At 36.0% G+C, this 24,646-nt stretch overlaps 1 protein-coding gene across 2 annotated transcripts in view; it reads right to left on the bottom strand.

Annotated features, from left to right (window-relative positions):
- Window positions 1-24,646, bottom strand: part of RNF17 (ring finger protein 17) — a 144,765-nt gene that overhangs the window by 74,936 nt on the left and 45,183 nt on the right. For both annotated transcript variants that reach the window (XM_058547773.1, XM_058547772.1), the window contains exons 11-15: window positions 22,336-22,494; window positions 19,913-20,102; window positions 18,837-19,005; window positions 17,060-17,250; window positions 15,795-15,936 (exon numbers count right to left, since the gene is read on the bottom strand). In XM_058547773.1, coding sequence (XP_058403756.1) covers window positions 15,795-15,936; window positions 17,060-17,250; window positions 18,837-19,005; window positions 19,913-20,102; window positions 22,336-22,494 — 851 coding nt within the window. The remainder of the gene's footprint in view (window positions 1-15,794; window positions 15,937-17,059; window positions 17,251-18,836; window positions 19,006-19,912; window positions 20,103-22,335; window positions 22,495-24,646) is intronic.

Here is a 24,646-nt window from a genome sequence, read left to right as displayed (position 1 = left end):
ATTTCTAAGTAGGTATTATTCATATTCCATTAACAGGTTATCCAAAGTGAACACTGAAAAATTCAACAGAGGAATGACATCAGCAAAAGAGCAGACCAGAAAGCTCCAAAAGAGCAGACCAGAAAGCTCCAAGCTCTTGTTCCCCCAGAGAAACACTGACAAAATGAGAAATAACCTGAACCAACGTTGTCAGAGCTCTGGAAAAGCAATCAAAGGTTTACAGCAACCAAGCAAACACCCAGTCAAGCTCTTAGCGTTCAAAGAAATCTCTGTCAAAACATTTGCTGAATACAAGCTCAAGGAGCAAAGACTTCAGTGATCACACACAAGGACTAGTCTTTGAAAAAAGTTTGGAAAAGTCTCAAAACAAATCAACTACTACAGTCTTCAACTATTAAAAAACTCCAGCAAACCCTTGGGAGAGGGGATCTGATTTCAGACTTACATTATAATAGCCAATGCCAAATTTTCAACAAAAAATCAGAAGGCATACAAACAAACAGGAAACCATGGCTCATTCAAAGGAACAAAGCAAACAGAAATCACTCCTGAGGAAGCCCAGATAGTGGACTTACTAGATAAACACTTTAGAACAACTGTCTTAAATAGGCTCAAAGAACTAAAAGAAAATATAAACAAAGAACTAGAGGAAACTATGAAAAGAATAAAGGATCAAAATGAAAATATCAATAAAGAGACAGAAATTATAAAAAGGAATCAAATAGAATTCTGGAACTGAAAAGTACAATAACTGAAATGAAAAATAGGGTAGAGGGGTTCAACAGTAGGTTTGAGCAGGTATAAGAAAGAATCAGTGAACTTGACGATAGGACAGTTGGAATCACTGAGTGAAGGACAAAAAGAAAAAAGACTGAAGTGAACAGAGACTAAGGGACTTGTAGGACACCATTAAACACAGCAATATACATATCATAGGAGTCCCAGAAAGAGAAGACAGAAAGCAGCAGAAAGATTATTTGAAGAAATAATGGCCACAAATTTCCCAAATTTGAGGTTGGCCTCGTGGTGTAGTGGTTAAGTGCACGTGCTCCGCTGCTGGCGGCCTGGGTTCGCATCCCAGGCGTGCATCGATGCACCGCTTGTCAGGCCATGCTGTGGCAGCAGCCCATATAAAGTGGAGGAAGATGTGCACAGATGTTAGCCCAGGGCCAGTCTTCCTCAGCAAAAAAAGGAGGACAGGTATGGATGTTAGCTCAGGGCTGATCTTCCTCACAAAAAACAAAACAAAACAAATTTCCCAAATTTGATGAAAGACGTGTTTCTACAAATCCAAGCAGCTCAATGTTATGGGTTGAATTGTGTCTCTCCTCAAAAAGTATGTTGGAGGCATAACTCCCAGTACTTCAGAATGTGACCTTATTTGGAGATATCTTTACAGAGATAATCAAGTTAATATAAGGCCATTATGGCAGGCCTTAATCCAATATGATTGGTGTCCTTATATTAAAAGGGGTAAATCTGTGCACAGAGAGAAACATACAAAAGAATGAATGTGAGGATAAAGGCAGAGACTGGGGTGAGGCAGAAGCCATGGGGCACCAAAAATTTCCAGCTAACCACGAGAAGCAAGGAGAAAGGCATGAAATAGATTCTTGCTCACATCCCTCAGAAGGAACCAACCCTACTGACAACTTGATCTTGCACTTCTAGACTCCAGAACTGTGAGACAATTAATTTATGTTGTTTAAACCACTTAATTTGTGGAATTTTGTTACGGCAGCCCTAGGAAATGAATACAGATTTTGCTACTGGAAAGCAGAGTATTGCTTTATCAAATACCTAAAATGTGGCAGTGGCTTTGGAATTTGGTAATGGGTAGAGGAGAAAGAGTTAATTCTTTAATTCAAGCACCCTGAATTAAAAAGTCCAGATCACCTTGCAAAGACTGTTGGTAGGAATACGAATGTTAAATGTGCTTCTGGTGAGATCTCAGAAATGAGTAACAGGTTATCGGAAACTGGGGGAATGCCAACCCTTGGTATAAAGCGGTAGAGAACTTAGCTGAATCGTGTTCTGTTGGATGGAAAGTAGAACCTGAATATTTAGCTAAGGATCTCTAAACAAAATGTTGAAAGTGCAGCCTTGTTTATCCTTGCTACTTATAATAAAATGTGAGAGGACAGAGATAAACTGAAGGAGGAATTGTTCACCATTAAGGACATAGAACTTGAAGATTTAGAACATTCTCAGCCTATCCATATTGCAAAAAATGAGAAAGCATGCTCTGGAGGGAACACCAAGGGTGTGGCTGGATACTGTGTGCTCAAGAGATTACAAGTGTGTGACTTGTGAATCCAATCAATTATCTCAGCAGAAACACTGCCAGCTTGAACTGAAGGGGACAGTGATGAGAGGAAATGAAAGAAGACTGTTGGACTTGTGGGAGTCTATAGGCAGGAAGTGAGCTGATAAAGCTATTTGGTCATGAACATGTGTTATCTTTCAAGACAAGGAAAGAATGACCCTGAAGGAGGTTCAGAGGCTGGCTTGTCTGCCACTGCCACCACTGGCCCAGAGGGCACAGGCCTGAGAGGCAGGGCTGTCTCCTTCTCTGTTCTAGAGGGAGAGCTTCCTTCTGGGTTCCAGAGAGTGAGGACAACTCCTCAATTCCAATGGGTGAGGCTACTTCTAGGGCTGAGCAGGCATGGCCACTACCCCAGTGGGACTGGAGGACAGAGTATCCAGCTAATGAGGATTATTCTGAAGTCAGAAGAATCAAATAGAATTTTTCCTAAGTTTTGGACTCACCTCGTCTCACAGATTCACAGTTGGAGACGAATTTTACCCCAGCTTGAGTGATACTCACTTCTTACCTATTCCTGATTTAGATGACAACATTTGGGACTCTGAGTTGATGATATTTATATGAGATTTTGGACTTAGAGTTGATGCTGGAATGATTAAGACTTTTTGGATTGTTGGGATGGGGTGAATGTATTTTGCATGTGGGAAGGAAATGAATTTTTGATAGAGCAGAGGGTGGACTATTATGGGTTGAATTGTGTCCTCCCCAAAAAATATGTTAGAATTCTAACATCCCAGTACCTCACTGATCTTATCTGCAGAGAGGATTTTACAGTTTATTAAGTTAAAATAAGGTCTCAAGTGGGACCTAATTCAATATGACTGATGTCTTTATTAAAAAATTAAAAATTATAGATCCAGAAAAACTGTCCTTCAGAAATGAGGGAGAAATCAAGCCATGCACAGATAAACAAGAGGTGAGGGAGTTTACTAACACTAGACTTGCCCTATAAGAAATGCTAAAGGGAGTCCTTTAGGTGGAAATGAAGGGATGCTAGAATATAACTCAGAGCCACATGAAGATATAAAGATCTATGGTTAAAGCAAATACATGAACAAATATGAAAGCCACTATTATTTTAATTTTGATTTGTAGCTCCACTTTTATTTTCTACAGGATTTAAAAGACAAATGCATAATAATAATTATAAATCTGTGTTATTGAGCACACAATATACAAACATTAGTTTGTGAGATTGATAATATAAAAGAGGAATGGAGCTGCAAAGGAGTAGGGTTTTGTGCAATTAAAGTTAAGCTGGTATTAAGTCACATTAGATTGTTATAACTTTAGGATATTATATGTAACCCCTATGGTAATGATTAAAAAAACTATAGATGCATACAAAAGGAAATAAGGGAATCAAAACATGACACTCTAGTATTTGCACACCCATGTTCATTGCAGCATTATTCACAATAGCCAAGAGCTGGAAGCAAACTAGATGTCTGTCAATGGATGAATGGATTAATAAAATGTGATATATAGATACAATGGAATATGAGTCAGCCTTAAAGAAGGAAATTCTGTCACATGCTACAACATTATGTACCTTGAGGGCATTATGCTAAGTGAAATAAGCCAGTCACAAAAAAACAAAAACTACATAAATCCACTTATATAAATAGTTAAATTCAAAGAAAAAGAAAGTAGAATTATGGTTGTCAGTGGTTGGGCGTAGTGGGAAATGGAGAGTTGTTGTTCAAGGGGTATAGAGTTTCAGTTTTTCAAGATGAAAAAATTCTAGAGATCCGTTGCACAACAATGTGAGTATAGTTAACACTACTGAACTGTACATTTAAAAATGGTTAAGATAGCAAATTTTATGTTTTTTACAATTGTTAAAAAAGTTGAAAAAAACAAGACATTACAAAAAATCAAGTAAACATCAAAGAGAACAGAAATAGAGGAAATGACAGACAAAAAAGCTATAAGACATACAGAAAACAAACAGCAAAATGGCAGAAGCCTTCCCTACCAGTAATTACTTTAAATGGATTAAACTCTCCAATCAAAAGGCAAAGATTAGCAGAATAGATTTAAAAAAAGACCCAACTATTTGCTATCTACAAGATACTCACTTTAGATCTCAAGACATACCACTAGGTTGAAAGTGAAAGGATGGAAAAGGTATTCCATGCAAAAGGTAACCAAAAGAGAGCTGAGGTGGCTATGATATTATCAAATAAAACAGACTTTAAGTTAGATAATATTACAATAGAAAGGAATGACATTATGTATTGATAAAAGGGTCAATTCACCAATAAGATATAACAATTATAAATATATATGCATCAACGTCAGAGCCCCAAAATATGACACAAACACTGACAGAATTGAAGAAAGACAGTTATACAATAATAGTTGAATTCAATGCTTCATTTTCAATAACAGATAAAACTAAAAAGAATATCAAGAAGAAAACAGATTACTTGAACAACACTATAAACCAGTTAGACCTAACAGACAGACACAGAACACTCCAGACAACAGCAGAATACTCATCTTTTCTCAAGTGCACATGGAACATTCTCAGGATACACCATATGTCAGGCCACAAAACAAATCTTAACAAATTTTAAAAAGACTAAAATCATACAAAGTATCTTTCCCAAACATAGTGGAAGGAAACTAGAAATTTACAGGAAAAAAAACTGGCAAATTCACAAATATGTGGAAATTAAACAACATACTCTTAAACAACCAAAGAGTCAAAGAAGAAATCACAAGAGAAATAAGAAAATATCTTGAGACAAATGAAAATGGAAACATGACATACCAAACCTATGAGATGCAGCAAAAGTAGTGCTAAGAGGGAACTTTATAGTTGTAAATGCATACAGTAAAAAAAAAAGAGAAAGATCACAAACAACCTAACTAAACACCTTAAGAAAACAGGGAAAAAAGAGCAAATTAAGCCCAAAACTAGCAGAAGGAAGAAACTGAAGATTAGAGCATTGATACAAACAATACAGAGAACAGAGAAAATCAACAAAACCAAAAGATGGTTTTTGAAAAGATCAACAAAATTGACAAACATTTGACTAGACTAAGAAAAAAGAGAGAAGACTCAAACTACCAAAATCAGAAAGAAAGTAGACACATTACTTCCAATTTTAAGAAATAAAAACAATTATAAGAGTCTACTATAAGCAGAAACACAAACGTACCAAGACTAAATTATGAAGAAACGGTAAGTCTGAGCAGGCTTATACCTAGTAAGGAGATTGAATCAGTAACCAAAACCTCACCAAAAAAGAAAAACCTTGGACCAGATGGCTTCACTGATGAATTCTACCAAATATTTAAAGAATTAACACCATTCCTTCTCGATCTCTTCCAAAAATTGAAGAGAAACTCATCCTAACCCATTCTAAGAGGCCAACATTATCTGATACGAAAGCCATATGAAGACACTACAAAAAAATAAAACTACAGACCAATATCCCTTAGGAACACTGATGCAAAAATTTTCAACATAATACTAACAAACCAAATTCAACAGCATATTAAAAGGATTATATATCATGATCTAGGGGGGATTTTATTTCTGTAATGCAATAATGGTTCAAAAATACAAAAAAAAATTAATTCAATGCACTACATTAACAGAGTGAAGGAAAAATAAAAACTATGATCATGTCAATTGATGTGGAAAAAGTATTTGACAAAACTGAACACACTTTCGTGATAAAAAACTCTCAATAAGCAAGGAAATGAAGGCAATTTCCTCAACATGATAAAGGCCATATGTGAAAAACCCAAAGATAACACTATATTCAATGGTAAAAGACAAGAGCTTTTCCCTTAAGACAGAACAAGATAAGGATGCTCGCTTTTTCCACTTGTAATCAACACGGTACTGGAACTGGCCAGAAGGCCAGAGCCATTAGGCAAGAAAAAGAAACAAAAGGCATTTTGCTTGGAAAAGAAGAAGTAAAATGATCTCTATTTGCAGATGACATGATTTTTTATGTATAAAATCCTAAAGATTACACACACAACTTGTTAGAACTAATAAACAAATTCAGCAAAGTTGCAGGATATAAAATCAAGACATAAAAATCATTTATTTCAACACAGCAGTAATGAGCAATCTGGAGAAGAAATCAAAAAAACAATTCCTTTTACAATAGAATCAAAAAGAAGAACACACTTAGGAATAAACTTAACCAAGGAGGCAACAGACTTGTACACTTGTACACTACACAACACTGCTGAAAGAAATTAAAGACGACACAAATAAATGAAAAGATATCCCACATTCATGAACTGGAAGACTTAATATTGTTAAGATGTCAATACTACCCAACACAACATATAATTCAAAGCTATCCCTATCAATATCCCAATGATGTTTCATGCAGAATAGTCAAACCCATCCTAAAGTCATACAGAATCTCAAGGGACCCCAAATTGCCAGAACAAACTTGAAAAAGCAGAACAAAGCTGGAGGGCTCACACATCCTGATTTCAAAACTTGCTACAAAGTTATGGCAATCAAAACAGTGTGCTACTGGCATAAATGGAATAAAACAGAGAGCCCAGAAATAAACCTTCACATACATGTTCAACTAAATTTTGACAAGCATGCCAAGACCATTCAATGGAGAAAAGACTGTCTTTTCAACAAATGGTGCTGAGAAAAGTGGATATCCAAATGGGGAAGAATGAAGTTGGACCCTTCCTTTACACCATATATAACAATTAACTCAAAATGAATCGAAGACTTAAATGTAAGGGCTAAACTATAAACCTTTTAGAAGAAAACATAGGGGAAAAGCTTCACGATATTAGATTTGACAATGATTTCTTGGATATGACACCATAGCACAGGCAACAAAAGAAAAAATAGATAAACTGGACTTTATAAAATTAACAAGTTTTTGAGAGTGACGTCAGCATCATGGCGGAGTGAGCTTTCCCGTGAATTCTTCCCCCACAAGATACAATAAAAGCAACAGCCACACACCAACAACGGAATCCCAGACAGTGAAAAGCTAGAGCAGAGGGATCCACACTGCCGCACATCTGAGAGCGGAACGTGCTGGGCCCCCGGAGGAAGTGGGGAGAGGTAAGGAGAACTCCGCTCCCTCCCCATCAGATCAGCGATCCGGTCCGCGCGGCTCCCAGAGAGTGGGGAGGGGCGGCCCTCGGCGGGAAACTGTAGCTCTTCGGGCTCTCTCAGCCAGTGGGAAACTCCCGCACAGAGGGCTCAGAGGAGCCACAGGGCTACCATCAACATCTGAGCAACCCAGAGAGCGGATAAAGAGGGGCAAACGAGAAGCCTCCCACGTCAGGGACCCAGAGGGCAAAAGAGAGAGCTCCCCCCTCCCCGCAACCCGGAGTCTGCAGCTCGACCAGATCTAGCGATCCGAGGCAGACCTGAACAAATTGGACTGGACCCGTGGATCGCAGTGGGGAAAAAAAACAAAACAAAACAAAACAAAACAAAACTGCGGATCGCAGCAGAAAAACTGGGGCAGAGCGCAGGGGGCTTAGACTACACAGCCCTTTACCACCAGACAGTGGCGGCAGGTGGAAATTGCAACCAGAGACTTCCAGGATGAGGAAAATCAAAACCGACACAGGAACCACAATGCAAAAATATACGAAATCACCAGGCCAGAAACAAAATGACAAGCACCCAGAAATCAACCCCGAAGACACAGAAATCCATAAACTAAATGACAGAGATTTCAAAATAGCTATCATAAAAACACTCAACGAAATACGAGACAACACAGACAAACAATTCAATGAGATTAGGAGTTTCTTCACAAAAGAGATTGAAATCATAAAGAAAAACCTATCAGTGCTGATGGAGATGAAGAACACAATGGAGGAGATAAAGGAGAATCTGGAATCTTTAAAGAACAGAGCTGACAATATGGAGGAAAGAATTAGTACTTTAGAGGATAGGAATACAGATATACTCCAGATGGAAGAAGAGAAAGAACTAAGACTAAAAAGAAATGAAGAAAGACTCCGAGAAATATCTGACTCTATTAGAAAATGTAACATAAGAATTATAGGTATTCCTGAGGGAGAGGAGAGGGAAAGAGGAACAGAGAGCCTATTCAAGGAAATAATAGCTGAAAATTTCCCAAATCTGGGGAAGGAGCAGGAAATACCAGTAAGCGAAGCCAACAGGACGCCTATATATATTAACAGACAAAGGCCTTCACCACGACACCTAGTGGTAAGGCTAGCCAGGGTCAACGACAAAGAAACAATATTAAGGGCAGCTAGACAAAAACAAAAAATAACGTACAAAGGAACTCCCATCAGGCTCTCAGCGGATTTCTCAACAGAAACTTTTCAGGCTAGAAGAGACTGGAATGATATATTCAAAATACTAAAAGACAAAAACTTGCAGCCAAGAATACTCTATCCAGCAAAAATATCCTTCAAATATGATGGAGAAATAGTAACTCTCCCAGATAAACAAAAGCTAAGGGAGTTCATGGCCACGAGACCCCCACTACAAGAAATACTCAAGAAGGCCCTCAGGCCTGAAAACAAGAAGAGAAAGGGAACACAAAGCTTGGAGTAAGGAGAAAAGTAGGTAGACAAAATCAGAGAAATAGTAGATCTTTACCGGAATAGGTTAGCAACCACTTAAATACTAAACTCAAAGATCAAAGTTAGAAATTCACCAAAAATAAATTCAACCTCATCACTGTAAACACACAGCCACAACACAAGATAGAATAAGGTATAACAAGAGCAACTTAGAAGTGGAAGAGGAAAGTGACTGAATTGACTTAGTATAAGGAAATAGGAGGCTATCAGATAATGGACTATCTCATACACAAGATTTTTTGCCCAAACCTCAAGGTAACCACTAAACAAATAATCAAATTAAAACCATATATGATAAACAAAGAGAAAACTAGAAGAATCATAAGACAGAACAACCAAACTGAATTGGCAGTCCAAAACAAATGGGACAAGAAACAAAGGAAATGCAAAAGAACCAGAAAATAAGTGACAAAACAGCAAAATTCAGCCCTCATATATCAATAATTACCCTAAATGTAAATGGATTGAACTCTCCAATCAAAAGATACAGAGTGGCAGGATGGATTAAAAAGCAAGACCCAACAATATGCTGCCTTCAGGAAACACATCTTAGCACTAAAAACAAGCACAGGCTCAGAGTGAAAGGATGGAAGACAATACTCCAAGCTAATGGCAAACAAAAGAAAGCAGGTGTTGCCATACTCATATCAGACAAAGTAGACTTCAAGATAAAACAGGTTAAGAAAGACAAAGAAGGGAAATATATAATGATAAAAGGGACACTCCATCGAGAAGACATATCACTTATAAATATATATGCACCCAACATAGGAGCACCAATGTACATAAAACAACTATTAACAAACCTAAAAGGAGAAATCAACAACAACACAATAATAGTAGGGGATCTTAACACCCCACTTACAGCAATGGATAGATCATCCAGACAAAAAGTTAATAAAGAAATATTAGACTTAAATGAAAAACTGGACGAGATGGACCTAGTAGACATATACAGAGTACTCCACCCAAAAACAGCTGACTACACATTCTTCTCAAGCGCACATGGAACATTCTCTAGGATAGACCATATGTTGGGAAACAAAGCAAGCCTCAATAAATTTAAGAAGATTGAAATCATAACAAGCATCTTTTCAGACCATAAGGCTATGAAACTGGAAATGAACCAGGAAAAAAAAACTGGGAAAGTGACAAAAATGTGGAGATTAAACAACATGCTACTGAACAACCAATGGATCATTGATGAAATTAAAGGAGAAATCAAAAACTATCTGGAAACAAACGAAAATGATAACATGCCATATCAAACCATATGGGATGCAGCAAAAGCGGTCCTGAGAGGGAAACTCATAGCGATACAAGCCCACCTTAACAAACAAGAAAAAGCCCTAATAGGCAACCTTAAATTACACCTAACAGAACTAGAAAAAGAAGAACAAACAAAGCCCAAAGCCAGCAGAAGGAGAGAAATAATAAAAATCAGAGCAGAAATAAATGATATTGAGCCCAAAAAAACAGTAGAAAGGATTAATGAAACAAAGAGTTGGTTCTTCGAGAAGATAAACAAAATAGACAAACCCTTAGCCAGGCTAACTAAGAAAAAAAGAGAAAAGGCTCAAGTAAATAAAATTAGAAATGAAAGAGGAGAAATTACAACGGATACCATGGAAATACAGAGGATTATAAGAGAATACTATGAGAAATTATATGCCAACAAATTGGACAATCTAGAAGAAATGGATAAATTCTTAGACTTATACAACCTCCCAAAATTGAACCCAGAAGAAATGGAGAATCTGAATAGACCAATAACAAGTAAAGAGATTGAAATAGTAATCAAAAACCTCCCAAAAAATAAAAGTCCAGGACCAGATGGCTTCTCCAGTGAATTTTATCAAACATTCAAAGAAGATTTAATACCCATCCTCCTCAAACTATTCCAAAAAATAGAGGAAGATGGAACACTTCCTGAATCATTCTATGAGGCCAACATCACCCTGATACCAAAACCAGACAAAGACAATACAAAGAAAGAAAATTACAGGCCAATATCGCTGATGAACATTGATGCAAAAATCCTCAACAAAATATTGGCAAACCGAATACAACAATATATTAAAAAGATCATACACCACGATCAAGTGGGATTTATACCAGAGACGCAGGGATGGTTCAACATCCGCAAATCAATCAACGTGATACATCACATCAACAAAACAAAGAATAAAAACCACATGATCGTCTCAATAGACGCAGAGAAGGCATTTGACAAGATACAACATCCATTTATGATAAAAACTCTCAATAAAATGGGAATAGAAGGAAAGTACCTCAACATAATAAAGGCCATATATGACAAACCCACAGCTAACATCATACTCAACGGGGAAAGACTGAAAGCCATTCCTCTGAGAACAGGAACGAGGCAGGGCTGCCCACTCTCACCACTCCTGTTCAACATAGTACTGGAGGTTTTGGCCAGAGCAATTAGGCAAGAAAAAGGAATAAAAGGAATCCAAATAGGTAACGAAGAAGTGAAACTCTCACTATTTGCAGATGACATGATTGTATATATAGAAAACCCTAAAGAATCTGTTGGAAAACTGTTAGAAACAATCAACAACTACAGCAAAGTTGCAGGGTACAAAATCAATCTACAAAAATCAGTTGCATTTCTATATGCTAATAATGAACTAACAGAAAGAGAGCTCAAAAAGATAATACCATTTACAATTGCATCAAAAAGAATAAAATACCTAGGAATAAATCTTACCAAGGAGGTGAAGGACCTATACAATGAGAACTACAAGACATTATTGAGGGAAATCCACGATGACATAAAGAAATGGAAAGATATCCCATGCACGTGGATTGGAAGAATAAACATAGTTAAAATGTCTATATTACCTAAAGCAATCTACAGATTCAATGCAATCCCAATCAGAATCCCAATGACATTCTTCACAGAAATAGAAAAAAGAATACTAAAATTTATATGGGGCAACAAAAGACCCCGAATAGCTAAAGAAATCCTAAAGAAAAAGAACAAAGCAGGAGGCATCACAATTCCTGACTTCAAAACATACTACAAAGCAATAGTAATCAAAACAGCATGGTACTGGTACAAAAACAGACACACAGATCAATGGAACAGAATTGAAAGCCCAGAAATAAAACCACACATATACGGACAGCTAATTTTCGACAAAGGTGCTAAGAACATGCAATGGAGAAAGGAAAGTCTCTTCAATAAATGGTGTTGGGAAAACTGGACAGCCACATGCAAAAGAATGAAAGTGGACCATGTGCTATCGCCATTCACAAAAATTAACTCAAAATGGATCAAAGACCTGAAGGTGAGACCTGAAACTATAAAACTCAGAGAAGAAAATATAGGCAACACACTATTTGACATTGGTTTTAAAGGAATCTTTTCGGATGACATGCCTACCCAGACTAGGGAAACTAAAGAAAAAATAAACAAGTGGGACTTTATCAGACGAAAGAGCTTTTATAAGACAAATGAAACCAGAATCAAGATGAACAAACAACCAACCAGCTGGGAGAGAATATTTGCAAAACATACATCTGACAAGGGGTTGATCTCCATAATATATAAAGAACTTACACAATTGAACAACAAAAAAACAAACAACCCGATCAAAAAATGGGCAGAGGAAATGAACAGACACTTCTCCAAGGAAGATATACAGATGGCCAACAGGCACATGAAAAGATGCTCAACATCACTAATCATCAGGGAAATGCAAATCAAAACAACACTAAGATACCACCTCACGCCCGTTAGAATGGCTATAATCACCAAGACAAAAAACAACAAATGTTGGAGAGGATGTGGAGAAACAGGAACCCTCATACACAGCTGGTGGGAATGCAAATTGGTGCAGGCTCTATGGAAAACGGTATGGAGATTCCTCAAAGAATTAAAAATAGAGATGCCCTATGATCCAGCCATCCCACTACTGGGAATCTATCCAACGCACCTGAAATCAACAATCCAAAGAGGCTTATGCACCCCTATGTTCATTGCAGCATTATTCACCATAGCCAAGAAGTGGAAGCAACCTAAGTGTCCCTCGACTGACGATTGGATTAAGAAAACGTGGTATATATATACAATGGAATACTACTCAGCCATAAAAAAAGACAAAATCGTCCCATTTGCAACAACATGGATGGGCCTGGAGCGTATTATGTTAAGTGAAATAAGCCAGAAAGAGAAAGACAAACACTGTATGATCTCACTCATATGTGGAATATAAACCAACACATGGACAGAGAAAACTGGACTGTGGTTACCCGCGAAGTGGGGGTGGGGGGTGGGCACAAGGGGTGAAGGGAGTCATATATGGGGTGATGGACAAACAAAAATGTACAACCCAAAATTTCACAATGTTAGAAACCATTAAAACATCAATAAAAAAAAAAAAAAAAGAAAAAAAAAATTAACAAGTTTTGTGGATCAAACAACGCTATCAAGAAGAGTGAAAAGGCAACCCATAGAACGGGAGAAAATATCTGAAAATGATATATCAGATAAAGGATTAATATCCATAATGTATAAAAAACTCCTACAACCCAACAACAACAAATAATCCAATTCAAAAATGGGCAAAGGACTGGAACAGATATTTCTTCAGAGAAAAGATACAAATGGCCAATAAATAAGCACATGAAAAGATGTACTCAACAATACTACCTACTAGGGAAATGCAAATCAAATCCAAAATGAGATACTACTTCACACCCTTACAATGGCTATTATCTAAAAAAAGGAAAATAACAAGTGTTGATGACGATATGGAGAAATTAGAACTCTTATGCATGGCTATTGTGAATGTAAAATGGTGCAGCTCTCACGGAAAACAGTTTGGCAGTTCTTTGAAAAGTTAAACAGAATTATAATAAAATCCAGCAATTCCACTCCTAGGTATACACCCAAAGAACTGAAAGCAGAGACCCAAACAAATACTTGTACACCCATGTTCACAGCAGTATTATTCACAACAGCGGAAAGGCTGAAATAATCCAAGTGTCCATCAACATATGAATGGATAAACAAAATGTGGTATATACATACGATGAAGTATTATTCAGCCGTGAAAAGGAACAAAATTCTGATACGTGCTATAATACATAAACATTATGCTAAGTGAAATAAGGCAGACACAAAAGGAAAAATATTGTATGTTTCCACTTAGGAGGTACCTAGAATAGGCAAATTCATCGAGAAAGACAGTAGAACAGAGGTTATCAGAGGCTGGGGGGAGGGAAAAGAGGGAGTTACTGTTTAATGGGTACAGAGCTTTGTTTGGGATGATGAAAAAGTTCTAGAGATGGATAGTTGTGACGGCTGCACAACACTGTGAATGTCCTTAATGGTACTGAACTGTAAACTTAATGGTTAAAATGGTAAATTTTATGTCATATATGTTTTACCTCAATTTAAATAAAAGACGCTGTAAAAAAATTCAACAGAAGAAATACATGCAAGGCGTAACGTAGTGACAAATAAGCAGGCTTCCACAACTCATCTGGAGAGCCTGCCCAGTGTGGTGCAGTGCTTCAGATGACAGGTTCTGAACGAGCTGCACTGCCCAGTTCAATCCTGGCTCTACCCTTCTGCAGCTGTGTGGCCTCAAGCAATTTGCTTCATCCCTTTGGTTAGAATCTCTACATATCAAGGAAGATAACAGTATCTTTTTCAGAGGATTGCTGTGAAGATTAATCAGTTAATTCACACCAAGCATTATGGCTCGTAGAATGAGTTTATATGAATTATATAAAGCACTGAAGCAAAAAGATAAGGAATAATTCTTATTGTGAGTAGCAATCTAAACAAACCCATTAGTCACACATCCAAAATTTAATACAAAATGTCTTTAATCTAAATCTATTTTGGTGTTCAAATTCAGAAAATTACCTAGTAATAATCAGTAAATTCTCAGATATACATGATCAGAAACAGGTTTTTATCATTTTATTTTGATTTGTCAGCCCTATGTGCTTTCCTATTCTCTAGATTTCAGAAAGTTGCAATAAACACTTATATGTTAGGTATCCTTCATTGTCTTTTCCCTTCATATTTCACTAACTTGCATGATAAAGAGTTTCTTCAATTTACTATGAATCATGTGAATTTCTTGTATAAAGTTGCAGCCACTATGGAAAACAGTATGGAGATTTCTCAAAAAATCAAAAACAGAAATATCATATGACCCAGCTATCCCACTACTGGGTATTTATCCAAAGAACTTGAAATCAACAATTCAGAGACTTATGCACCCCTATGTTCACTGCAGCATTATTCACAATAGCCAAGATATGGAAGCAACCCAAGTGCCCATCAACTGACGAATGGATAAAGATGTGGTATATATTTATAATGGAATACTACTCAGCCATAAAAAAAGACAAAATCGTCCCATTTGCAACTACATGGATGAACCCTAAGGGTATTATGTTAAGCGAAATAAGCCAGACAGAGAAAGACAAACACCACATGATTTCACTCATATGTGGAAGATAAACCAAACACACGGATAGAGAACAGATTAATGGCTACCAGAGGGAAACGGGTTTGGGGGATGGGCGAAAGGGGTAAAGGGGCACATATATATGGTCACGGATAAAAATTAGACTATTGGTGGTGAGCACGATGCAGACTATACAGAAACTGACAAATAATAATGTACACCTGACATTACACAATGTTATAAACCATTATGACCTCAATAAAATAACTGGAAAAAAAAGTTGCAGCTATTCAGAAACTTAAATTTACAGAAAATTGATAGTGGTTTGTTTGCTCTAAGATTCATACTGGCCACTCATTTCCATTATACATTTCTACTTAAAATTTGAAAAAGTATTTTGTCTCAAAGGAACACTATATACTTACCAACTGAAGATAGAAATCAGTAGGACTGTTTATATGACAAACCATAACTGAAACATCAGTCATTTCTTTAGGCAAAATAGGTGGATGATAGTTTAAAGTCATATTTTTTTCAGAGTGACTTCTTGGTGATTGTGACCTAAACCTAATTAAAAGCATAATTAAAAGCATAAGCAAGGGCCATTTTCTTAAAGTCTCTCTTCTCTCAGTGACTTGATCTGAAGAAAGGATCTGTACATACATTTATCTCCCAAGAGTATCCCCTTTCCAATTTCTCTCTTCTAACCTATAACATTTCTTGGTACTGTCTCCAATTATCAAACCAGGTTAAATAAGACGTCAAGTCTCAAAACTCAATAATTAACCTTCAAATCGGTGTTGGACCTGTATGTTCTACTCAGATTTCAAAGTTTCTACTCTTTCGGTTGAATTGATAACCATGGTCTATGGTAGCACTCAGTAAGGCCAGTGGAGGGGTCTCTGTGGTTCCTTCCAGATCCAAGACTCTACTTTTATTTTTTCAGAATGGAACCTACTTTGGTCACTTCTAGAGTTGTGTAATCACTCAGAACAGAACGTTAGTATCTTCCACTATTTCTGTGGTTCCTCAGTCATTTTACTTTGTTCATCAGAGATGAGGGAGGAAAGAAATTTGAAGTATCTATTCTAGATTCATACATGAAATATACAGTGGTGATCATGAACTTATTCCAAAGGTTAGAAAATTTAAGTCAAGAATTGTTAAAACTGGGCCGGTCCCGTGGCTCAGCAGTTAAGTGCGCGCGCTCCGCTGCTGGCGGCCCGGGTTCGGATCCCGGGCACGCACCGACGCACTGCTTCTCCGGCCATGCTGAGGCCGCGTCCCACATACAGCAACTAGAAGGATGTGCAGCTATGACATACAACTATCTACTGGGGCTTTGGGGGGGAAATAAATTAAAAAAAAAAAAAAAAAAGAATTGTTAAAACTATAATTCTTGAAATCCTAGTGGAGCTGCTTATAAAGTTATCAAGAGTCTAAAACATGTTCAGTATCTACAAATAGTTTCTATTTTGAGCTACCTTAATTCCCTTATTTCCTTAAATCAAACTATATGAATGCAGTTTTCAGACAACCTTACTTAGAAAACTCTTTGACAGCAGTATTTTTAACCTCTTAGAGTATACTGAGGTTCACTTTAGAGCTCATAGTTTTTAAAAGAAAAATATGCTATTCCAATTTATAGCTATAATTTCAAAAAATATTTAAGCTTTAGTAAGTTACCAACCTTGCCAGTTCCATAAAAACTAAGGCATCCCTAAGAGACACAGGCATATCACTGCTTATTTTATTTGCTGGTGGTTTCTGCAGATCTACAATAAGCACACCGTCGTCTTCTCTAAAAACTTTCATTAAAACAGCCTTGTTATTTACCATTTTCAAAAATTCTACTTTAGCTTCTTCTCCCCAGCCTTCATTCTGTGGAAAAAGTAAAATTCCAATGTACTGAGTAATTATAATCAGCTCTAATGGTACAATGCTCTGGATTTAGCTTTACATCAACTAAAGTCTGCAAATTTGAACAAAGGCACTGAACCAACCAGAGACATTAGAAGTAGTGAGGACCACAAACCCAAGGGCAGTCTTTACATATGCACAATGTATGGATCATAAGTCGATTTTATAAACACAGTCTCAAGGTACCCATAAGCTGTTGCACTTTAGGATTTAGTTTCACTTCTGAATGTTAATATGAAGATTTTAAAGTAAGCATTACACAGGAATTTTCCACTTCATGAAAATTCAAAGGTAATTTTAAAAGTATAATGGAAGTCATGTAATACAATCAAGATATTTATAATCATCATCAGTTAACTTAGCTTCCATTACTAGTAATATATGAGGTATATGCTTAAACAATAAAGAAAAATATCGAGCCGGCCCCGTGGCTTAGCGGTTAAGTGCGCGCGCTCCGCTGCTGGCGGCCCGGGGTTTGGATCCCGGGCGCCCACCGATGCACCGCTTGTCCGGCCATGCTGAGGCCGCGTCCCACATACAGCAACTAGAAGGATGTGCAACTATGACGTACAACTATCTACTGGGGCTTTGGTGAGAAAAAGGGAAAAAAAGGAGGATTGGCAATAGATGTCAGCTCAGGGCTCGTCTTCCTCACCAAAAAAATAAATAAATAAAATTAAAATATTTACCCACTCAAAAAAGATTTTTTTAAGTTGGTCTTTGAACCTTTAAGTACCCCTATCTATAGTAAATTTCAAGGGTCAAAACTATACATTTCCAAAAAACAAAAAATAAAACACCTTTATAAAGATTTTATGAGTATAAAAGCAAAGCCTACTCAGAATAGAAAATGCAAAAAAATATAAAAGACAAAATTAAAAAAAAGAACTACCATTTTGAGGAAAATACAGTGCTAATATTGTTGTGTGTTTCCTTTCACTTTTTTATTTATTCATTCCTTCTTTCAAATATTTGTTGAATGCCTATGTGCTAGATGATCTGCTAAGTGCTGGGAATACAATGGGAATACAATGATAATCAAAGACAGACGCCTGCTTTCATAGACTTTATAACATAACTGCTTAATATATATTCTTACATACAATTCCTGTCTCCTAGGAGTTTTCAAACTTGCTGAGGAATAGATACTCAAATAATACAACGCAGAATACAATATGGGCAATAAGTAATGAACAAAGTGCCATGGAAATAGTGAAGAAATGTATAGAAACACACACCACACCATATTTTAAATTTGTTTTTCTCTGCATACTTATTTGATTCCAAAATTTGGTGGTTTACTTGGATATTTCACCCATCATTATGTACATATATGCTTATTCAACTTAATTTCCCATTATGAATGTTTTCACTTGTGGAAACTGAAGTTCATTTCCTTTTTTATTGGCACCAATAGTTTATTATGCAAAATGTATTTACCAAGAGAACTGGTGCCTTGAAGCTACACTCAGCAATGTGATTTGCAACACGTAGCTAAAATTGGAATATTTAGCCCCCAAAGAAGAAATAATTTAACTCTCACTTACTGAATTCTGTGGAACAATGTCTTTCAACGAGCATGGCTGTGCTAATGGCTGGATGTCTTTCAGCAGCCCTTCAATGTACAGTTCAGACTTTCTCAGAACCAGACATAGGTCATTTAGTACTATATGCTGCTCAGCAATGTGTTCTGCTCTCACATGGGTATCACCAACTCTAGGAAGAATTTAAGCAATATTTATTGAAAATAATGCTTCAAACTCGAACTTGCTTTCCCCTATGAAAAGTATGAATTTTTAAAAATACTCTCAAGTTAAATCTTCTAAAAAGTTATAATCTAATTCATACTATCTTACTATTATAGATTTAATCTAGCTTTTATAAGCACACTGTTTCTTTCTAAAAAATTAAATCTCAACTGCCTCTATCTGAATTGTCTTTCATATATCTATTCAGTTTAAAATTAAAGGGCATAATGGTACCCCAAATAGAAATCTATTTACTTATAAAGCTATGACCATTAAATAACATGACCATGCTATAGTTAATACTGGTCCTTACTACAGACACATTTTCAGTTTGTTTTATTTTCCTAGAAGACTCAGGGAAACATTTTGAATACCTAGAGTTAGAAGCTATGCCACTTTAACATGCATTAATAAAATTATAGAAATTATATATAATTATATTAATATAATAGATATATATACTATATATGTATAGAATTATATATAAAAATTATAAAATTATAGAAGACCAGCCCTGAGCTGGTCTTTCACTCAATCACCCTGCAGCTAACCATAACACTTTATTTAAAAGAACTATTTTTGTGCATCTTTCCCTGCTTTGAAAGTAACATAGAAGAGTACTTAAGTTTGGATATATCAAAAAGCTCCTTGTCCAAGCTCCCCATCTAGTAACACTGATAAATGATAATACTTTACTAATTTAGTAATTAGTAAGACAAATTACAGCAAAATAAAAAGTGTATGCCTTGGAAGTGAAGAATGATAAATTACTCCTCTCTATTCCTTCCCAATTTCTTTTATTCTTTACTATTCTCCCCCAGTCACAAATGTTTCTAAGCAGGCCAGGAACACAAAATAATTATAAAATATCATACCCTGCAACAATTAGAACTTCAGAATTTCCAAAATCTACCAGGAATATTTGTATTAGTGCAACTTCACGGACTGAGAATTTGGTTGGACTACAAAGTTTTCTAATATTTTCACTTTCTATTGGAATTAATTCAGTGATAGTTCCTCGACACCACATTCCATTTTCAATACTGTTGACAAATACTCTTGCACCTAAATGAGGGAGACAAATCATTACCAAAATTACAAATCATTACGGAGAAAAATGCCTAATAAGCTCTAATTTACAAACACGTACACTAGTTCCACACTAAGAAGTCTTAATTCATTTATTTACTGATAATATAGTACTGTATCAAGTGCTATGAGAAGGATAAAGATAGTATATTATGATAGTTTCTGTCATTCAGAAACTTATGAGCTAAATGAGGAGGTAAAAACAAAGAATACTAAGTTACTTATTGATCTATGTTTTATGAACTACAACAAAAATGAATGAGACCGTCCTGCCGTCAAAAAGCTCACAAAAGGAAAAGAGACAGGCAAATAAATGACTATAACACACTGTACTTACAATAATAAATACCTTCTATCCTCATGTACATACATACATGTACACATACACGTATACTGAAATTTGTAAAATACTTTGGTAGCATAAAAGAAGAAACAATTACCTTCTCTTGGTATGGGGAATGAGAGCAAAGAAACAAAGAAAGGCAGAGTATGAAATGCCAAAATTAAGAAATTAATATACGGTGGAATTCAGAGAAGGGGAAGATGAACCAAGGACCTAGCTGCAGAGGAAGACCTTAGGAAGAATCAGATGAATTACAAATTAATAACCAGGAAAAAAAGATCAAAGAAGAAAGAGGCCTGAATTTGAATGTGACTATGAGCTTGGCAATGTTCTCAGATTTTTATGTTTGAATTCACCTATTCCCCATAATAACCCTATGGAGATGGTGCTTCCATCACATAGGTGCTAGGCAAAGAAAGGACGGAAACCTAGCCTGGGCCACATGGCTACTTAGAAGAGGTAGGAGAAGAATCCAGGTAGTCTTAGAGCCCATCCTCTTAACAACCAAGCTACACATCAGAGATAAATTTGGCAAGACTTGTTCACTGATTATATACAGAGGGATACTGTATAATCCCCTCTGTATATGCTAATAAAAACAGGATAGCTGGGAGGTACATCAGGACAGCCTTTTAATTTTAAGTTCTACCAAAACATTTGTTTGGCCTTCAGATTGTCATCAACCTTTCTCTTATGCTGATATACCACATAACCAGTACTCTTAGTTTTAAACTATATGCTATTAAACCATTCTTTTTTGCAACAGATAAGATAAAAGACTGTTGAAGCCATTTGTTGTTCTTTATAATGAAGAACACCAGTAGGCAAAGGGAACAAGAGAATACTCTCCTAAAGCATCATACCACATTTCTTCCCTTATCACTAATTTCTCAAAATATAAATGAGTATTTAAATCACATATATTTACTTTAAATAATTATCCTTGACAACTTAAAACAAAGGATGACTTTTCAGCTTTCTTAGAACATTTTCTGAATCTAAACTGAGCCCTTCTGGGTATTAAATTTTGGAGAATTATTTGCAGCCATAAAAATTAAGTTTAACATTACATTTCCCTCCTCTTGGATACTCATAATTTAAACATTATTTTTTAACTTTTAAAATTATTACTGATTTTCAGAAGTACATGATGTTCCTAGTCTTCCGATAAACTACGTAGACGAGCTGAGAGTTAATCACACTTCTAAAGAACTACTACATAAGGCTAAACAGATAATACTTTTTGGTATTAGTTACATATGGACATTGATTGCTATTAACAGAATGAGAAAAATGCTCTATAAATCACACAAATCATAGCTTCATCTTAATACAAAATATAATCAAATTTACTTAACTGTTATAAGGAAAATATTTGTAATGAAAGCCTAAATTATGGCAGATTACATACACTTAGAATTAGATGGACTGATTCAGTGTACCAACTGCCCTCCACGTGGCCCTAGTAAATGGGTGCCACCATGTGCCTGCATCTCATTTACGTGTCCAATGATATCCTCAACATTCACATGTGGACAGCAAGGACTGTACACACTACGAGGAAGCAACTGAGAGGAACACTTTTCCCTGGAGACTAGGGAGCAAACTACATAACCTGTCACGGGTTTTGTAATTTAAAAAATAACTCATCTTACTCCGTAATGGAGTTTTTGTGTATATCTTACTCAAAGATCAATTTTAATATTTAGCTAAGCTACCTAAATAAAATTTAACTTATGTTAAATAACTCCAAAACTTTTATGCTTGGTGTACAAATATGTATTATAAAAAGTCTATATGGTTTGGCCAAATATTACAATATTTAAATAAACTTGATATTTTTAACTTGGAGTAATATTTCGTTACCTATCTCCAAAATGTCTGAAGGATCAAGGTGTGAACTCTTACTGCAAAACTGATTCACCTCCTTTTCCAGTACTGTTGCATCTTTTATTTGCGAATACTTCCGAATGTAGAAGTGGCAAGGATCTATTACATGGCTCACAAAAACTAGCTCTGGAGAACCTGGATAAGAATATTTAAAACACATAATAAACCATAAGTTAGGAAAGAATTCACAAAAACTGAATGTAATATCCTCTAAGTGTCTCATGGCATTGCAAACTCTAGAATACTTAGGCCCCACAAGAGTCCAAACCCAAAATAATAACTAGACTGATAAATAGATCTCACTTTCAACAACGATTTTTTTAGCAATCTGAACTGCAAATATTTCATTTTACTTGCAAAATATGTTAAATAAGTGGAATTGCAACTCATGTGGTAGTTAGATTCTACAGTCAAGAGTTTATGCCTTAACTCTACTGTATTACAACAACACTCAAATCCCAAATCTTATCAGGTTAGAGAGGTGTGAAAAAATGTGTGAGCAGAGACAACATACCGAGCAGCATTTGGGGGAAGATGTGAGTGTTTTGGTGGAGGGAGGGGTAGGGTGGAGTAAAAGTGAGAAATTTTTTGTATATAATAGTAAATAAACCAAGTGTTTCTACTGATATGAAAAGATCTCCAGAATACAATGCTAAGAAAGGAATTAAAAGAACAGAACAGTGTGTAGGGTATGTTTGTGTTTGTGGAAAAAAACAAAAAAACAGAAAAATAATGTGTATTTCTATATGCATAAACAAACTCCGGAAGCGTGGGAGAGAATGGATGGAACAGGTTAGGGGAAAAGTTTCACAGGGTATTTTAATATATATATTTAATTTTGAACAATGTAGGTGTTTTATCTACTAAAAATGTTTAAAAAAACAAAGACTAGGATGGGGGCTGGCCCGGTGACACAGTGGTTAAGTTTGGAACGCTCTGCTTCAGTGGCCCAGGTTCAGTTCCTGGGCGCGGACCTACACGGCTCATTGGCAGCCACGCTGTGGTGGCACCCCACATACAATGATGTTAGCTCAGAGCGAATCTTCCTCAGCAAAAAAACACACACACACAAAAAAACAAACACTAGGAGGAATGGAATTGGAGATACCCAAGCATAGACAGATGATAAAAATTGAACAAATGGATCATTGTAACTATCCAAAATATATCACGAAGAATAATACCCATAATGAGGATGGGGTAAAAAGATAAGTATGTGTAACTGGGGAGACAGCTGAGAGAAGTGCTATAAATTTCAGAAATATTTTTGCCAATAACAGCCAAAACTTTTAACATTAAAAAGGAATAAGTTCTAGTTATCAGTAAAATCCATTTTACTCACTGCCTCACGCTACACAAAAGTTACTATACACACAGCAAACTCTACTACATCAACTTCAGAGTTGTTAAAGTACCTGCTTTTGATCTAAAAGGAACAGGCGATTTTTTCTGAAGAGGCTTTTGTGGATGTCTAGGTGTCTCCACAAGATAATCTGTGATGCATGCTTCATCAAAATAGGAAATAAAGGCAATTGTACTAATTTTATTAAGTTGACAACGGCACACTGTTGTTTAAAAACCTGTGTTTGAACTGGCAAAATACTGGAATGGCAAGACCCCTTGTATTAGTAAGTAAAGTCATGATAGGTTTCTTAACTCTGAGATATCAGTGATGATAATACAGCGGAAATGAGAGAAAACAGCATGTCCTTTTTTTGTATTCAAAACATCATTCTGGAGAGCCAATGAAACAGATGGGGAGTGGGGGAGAAAACCAAAGTGGATCTTGAAAATCGTCCTAAAGAAGACTGACAGTACTGTATAACTACACACAGTAGTATCTCACTCTCAGGTTAATGGTGAGAATACCAACATGGGAAACCTAATCAAACAGTTATGATATATTTAAATATTACAAAATAGATGCTATTATACTCATGACAGTTCATTTTATAACAGATTATATCTCAGAACAAAGATTCAAGAGAAGTTGTTCTCAAATTTAAGGTCGAAGTTATCAAACTGCTTCTACAAATCTCTCTCATTTATTTATATTTTCATCTTTTATACAAGGTTTATACGTGGAATGCTAAAAACCAAATTTTAAATTTAAACCAAATATTAAATTTACATCTCAGAGCTTAGCTATATTATTGCATTAAAAATAAAAATTATCCTAACTTCGGAAAATGTGAAAGTGGGGGCATGGAATCAACAGGTGTTAACTCATAATGAGGTGTAAGATAACAGCAACATGCTTCTGTCAAGTATAGGGACAAAAAGGTAC

Source organism: Diceros bicornis, chromosome 9, assembly GCF_020826845.1.
Source record: "Diceros bicornis minor isolate mBicDic1 chromosome 9, mDicBic1.mat.cur, whole genome shotgun sequence".
NCBI classification, from domain to species: Eukaryota; Metazoa; Chordata; class Mammalia; order Perissodactyla; family Rhinocerotidae; genus Diceros; species Diceros bicornis.
The sequence above is the reverse complement of the archived record's forward strand: the minus strand, read 5'-3'. Positions and strand labels throughout refer to the sequence as shown.